General features: G+C 44.5%; 1 protein-coding gene across 1 annotated transcript; it reads left to right on the top strand.

The window, feature by feature from the left end:
* The first annotated feature begins 308 nt into the window (after positions 1-308).
* LOC136481337 (uncharacterized) lies at positions 309-3,904 on the top strand. The gene is made up of 2 exons (XM_066478694.1): positions 309-1,441; positions 3,511-3,904. Exons 1-2 carry the CDS (start codon positions 830-832, stop codon positions 3,595-3,597), a joined length of 699 nt encoding a protein of 232 aa, XP_066334791.1. The 5' UTR covers positions 309-829; the 3' UTR covers positions 3,598-3,904.
* The last annotated feature ends 426 nt before the right edge of the window (positions 3,905-4,330 follow it).

Below are 4,330 nucleotides of genomic sequence, written 5' to 3'. Positions count from 1 at the left end.
GCCATGGAGACTTGGCCTTTATCGGTTCAACCTTCAAAATTAAATCTGATCATAATGCCAAAACAGTAGTGTAAAACACCACAACAAGCAACTTTTAATGCTGCAGTAAAATTTGCTCTCCTGTATACATCCAACTAAAAAAAACTGGTTAAAAAGATCCACAGCGGCGAAATGGAGCCAACGGCGAAGAGAAATCCTGGTTCAGAAATCGAGCCAGCGGCGAAGGGAAAGGTGACGATCTAGAATAGAAATGACAACCAGGAAGGAGATCTGAACCTGTCAGATAATGGAGCTCAATTTAGCCGGATTGAGCGCGTCCTCGTAAAAGCCAGAGGCCATGTTCCATTCATGCAGCGGCTGTTAGCTGTTTCCTTCTTTTCCGTAGAGTCGTAGTGGCCGTAGTGTGTGGTGATCAGCACGCTCCAAGTCGTGGGATGGCACGACAATGGCGGAGCGTGGAGACCGCATGCAGCGTCATGCCTGTTAATTCGTGACCATTGTTTTCGCTTGTAATCTTGTGTTCATCAACAACAGAGTCCAGAAAAGCTGCGTTGATTAGCGGCACCAAAAATCTCCAGTGTTCCACTGTGATCGCGCGTTCGTTCTCTGAATTTTCAGTTCATCGTCTTCTTCTCCGGAGACGGGCGCCGGCGAGCGAGAAACAATGTGATTGATCACAAATTAGGTTTTTTTTTTCTTCTTTTCAGCAGAATTGATCAGAAATTAGGTGGACTTTCCTCTTCCACTCTCTCTCCGGCCCGTTCAGTGTCGAGGACTCGAGGCCCTCAGCCCACCAAACCCCCTCATCGTCGTCGTTGGCGGCGAGAGGATGGGGCGGGGCTCCACGGTTGCTCTCGCGGCAGCGGCGGCTGCGCTGCTGCTGTCGCTGCCGATGCTGCTGGTGTCGCTGCGGTCCGCGGACCCGTACGAGCAGGAGACCCGCCGGATGTTCGTGGAGTGGAAGGCCAGGGTCAACGAGACCTATAAACACGCCGGCGAAGAGGAGTGCCGGTACGCGGTGTTCAAGGACACCCGCCGCGACGTCGCCCGAACCAGGGCCGCCAGGCCCGCCAGGGCCAGGCGGACCTCATCTGGCCTCAACAGTTTCGCCGCCACCCCCGTTGAGGAGTTCTACCTCATGCTCATGTTCCCGGGGGAGGAGGAAGCGTACGAGCAGGAGACCCGCCGGGTGTTCGTGGGGTGGAAGGCCAAGTATGGCAAGAGTTACAGAGACGTCGGTGAGGAGGAGTGCCGGTACGCCTTGTTCAAGGGCAACCGCCGCGTCGTCGTCTGGCTCAACGCCACCGCCGCCGCCGCCGCCCGGCGAAACGTGTGCTACGGCCTCAACCAATTCGGCGACCTCACCAACGAGGAGGTCCGCGAACGCTGCTACCTGAAGATGGAGGACCCAGAGCTGAGGGCCAGGTGCCAAGCCGACCTGGTAATCCATCTTGCTAGCTGTTTTTATTAGTTGATCATCAAACATGGGGATTATGGATTTTGTTTCCCTCCTCTAACTATTGATTTCGTTTGGTAAGTGCAAAGATGCTTGCTAGAAAATAATCTTGATGTTATAATGGTACAATTCATATAGTTTGATATATGGTTTAGGATGATTAGGATATGATGCCGGGGAAAGCCTAAAGGTAATTGGTAAATTGGTATAGTTTTACGGCACAGAAATAATGTGCTTAGTTCATTCCAAAGGATCCATGCTGCAATTTTACCTCTGCCTAGGAGCTCGTACTCATTGGTTATGTTCAAAAAATTATGATTTGTATATAGAAATATAATTAGCAGTATGTGAATTGAATCAGGGAGTGAAGCCCAACATTAGAAACATAAAAAAATGTACCAAATGCATCAAAGCTCATGATTAAACTATTTGAGAAACTCACTCGGAACATCAGTACATTGCACTACAGCAGTAGTTCCATAGTTACGTGAAAATTTGGAACAACAATGATGTCAATAACCATGTAAGGATATCCCCTTAATGTGTACTTCCATTGATGACAAGGTATTCTTTAATTTTAATTTTCCGGAAAGTAAAATATTAAAATAAGAAGAATATTAAGACCTGATCTTCATCTATAGCATCAAAATGCTTGGTGAACTTCAAAATCACAAGGCTAGTGCTTCGAAGAAAAAAACATATTTGTGTTGGGAGATGAGCTCCAAATCTGATGAAGAGGAACAGACTTTGAATTCCAATGAACACCCATCGTCTACGGGTGTTCATTGGAATCAACCTTGCCTCCCATCTTGATGAAATCACCACTTGCTTATCAGCCAAATACCAATCAACCGATAAGGTCCCAAACTAATTCTGGCTTGATAGATAACTGAAGCATGAAGCCTCCGATGACAATGAGGCTGACAGAGTGATGATACTATAGTCGCATCGATCACCACAAGCAATCAGAGGGAATCCCAAATCGCGAATTGGTGGCATACTGTGTACTTTCATTCATGACAGGGTATTCATTGATTATAATTTTCCAAAGAGTAAATATTAAAATATGACGAAGATTAAGACATGGCGCTTCCTTCCGAAGAGGGGGGATCTGGTGGACGAGAGCATTAGGCTCGTGTGCTGAGCCCATGTTACCTCATCGGAGTGAAGCTAGAGAGTTCGCGAGGTTTTGGATCTACGACAGAGTGCGCGAGGATCTGACCGATCCGTGATCGAATGGACCGTATCGCTTCCTCGCCAGATCTGATGGTTAACGAGCTAATGGGTGACGTGGGGCTATCAGGTGCCCAAGCTTGGACTCGGGATTCGATAGGTAGAGATGTGAACACAAGTAGGGCCTTCTGCCTGCAGATCAAACACATACTTCAACGGTGTACCAGTTTGTAATGGCTTCCGGCTTCGTATGTACAGAGAACTCATGAGATTTTTAGTGCCTCGGTCGGTAGATAAGGGAACAATATTCTAGAGCTAACCGAACAATATTCTAGAGATAACCACTAGTATGTGAAGATTTTTGTTAACTTCTCTTTGGATATGATTGATTAACTAGAAGTTCAATTTGTATTATTACTACTAGTATATGGTAAATGGGAATTCCTACATGGTTTTACTGAAAGTTGCTATATAATTGTGTGATTCTATTACCGACTGGAGTACACTGTATGGAAGAGAATCAAGGGTTTGGTTTTGTGATCAATGAGTGAGCAATGCAGGAAAAACATATTCGTTTGATCAAACATGGACACTAAGGTTTCTCGGCATTTCGACTGAGATAAGCTTAGCTGAAGAGGGGGAAAAAATATAGTGTGCTGATGCTTGATAAGCTGGTGGATTGGATCCATAAGTCGTTTTTCTCTAATGGATGATCTCACCATGCATCTGCTGTCACTTGACATGATGCTAAATAGCCTCTTGGTCTTGGAAACATCTTAAATCTGAATCTCGTGTGGATGTTTCTTAATCCTATTCCTATTGGTACCAGTGTCTACTCATATATTCTCATTCATTACTTTTTTTGTTTTTGATTTATATAGGTTTGCCGGTGCATTGCTACGGAACTGAAAGAAACAGAGTCTGGAGGTAGCGCCATTCCTGGAGATGAAGCACACATGTTACAGTAGTAAATGCAAATGCATGGTGTCTGATGGTCCTGTTGATTGATTTCTAATCATCACAAAATACAGCAACAAATGCAAATGTTTGGATGCTGTACTGGAACAGGAACAGTAGATTACTTAAAAGATGACTGACACCAACAAGATGACTGACTAGTATCAAGTGGAATAGATTTTAGCTATTAAACATGTGAGTACAGAATTTGATTCCTCAGGTCAGGAGGTTTACCAAGTATGTACTGAACGATATCAGTGACCAAATCCTTGGGTTTACTCTTTCAAACTTTTGCGCATCAACTAAATTGCGCTTTTCTGATTATTGAAAGGTTCCTGGTTGTTTCCATGCCGTTAACTGTTAAATACTCCGCGAAAGGGCCTTTAGCCTAGTGGTTAGAACACCTGAGTAGCACCCAGCAGACCTAAGTTCGACTCCCCGTGGCAGCGAATTTAAGCAGGTTTGCATTATTAAAAAAATTTAAAAATATAGGCTAGAGTTTCCCTTGCTGACTTCGGTCAAAAACTGTTAAATATACTTCTAAGGGATAAGAAAATTCTGAGTCCATTTTTTTTGCTAAAAGTTCAACATGAGCACCGTGTTCCTTTGGTTTTACTCTTCCAGAATTTGGCTTATTATACCATTTTGATTGACAAGATATTCGCCCGGAAATAAATAAATAAACCTCAGATCTTCAGATTCATTACTAGAACACAAATGGTCCCGATTGAGAAACCCCTTCAG

Source organism: Miscanthus floridulus, chromosome 9, assembly GCF_019320115.1.
Source record: "Miscanthus floridulus cultivar M001 chromosome 9, ASM1932011v1, whole genome shotgun sequence".
Lineage (NCBI taxonomy): Eukaryota > Viridiplantae > Streptophyta > Magnoliopsida > Poales > Poaceae > Miscanthus > Miscanthus floridulus.
Note: the sequence above shows the minus strand (reverse complement) of the source record. Positions and strands in the feature narration are given on the sequence as shown.

Coding starts and splice junctions, on each gene's coding strand:
- LOC136481337 (XM_066478694.1), top strand. CDS start 830: ATGGGGCGGGGCTCCACGGTTGCTCTCGCGGCAGCGGCGGCTGCGCTG. Junction 1,442..3,510: donor CCAGGTGCCAAGCCGACCTG/GTAATCCATCTT, acceptor TGATTTATATAG/GTTTGCCGGTGCATTGCTAC.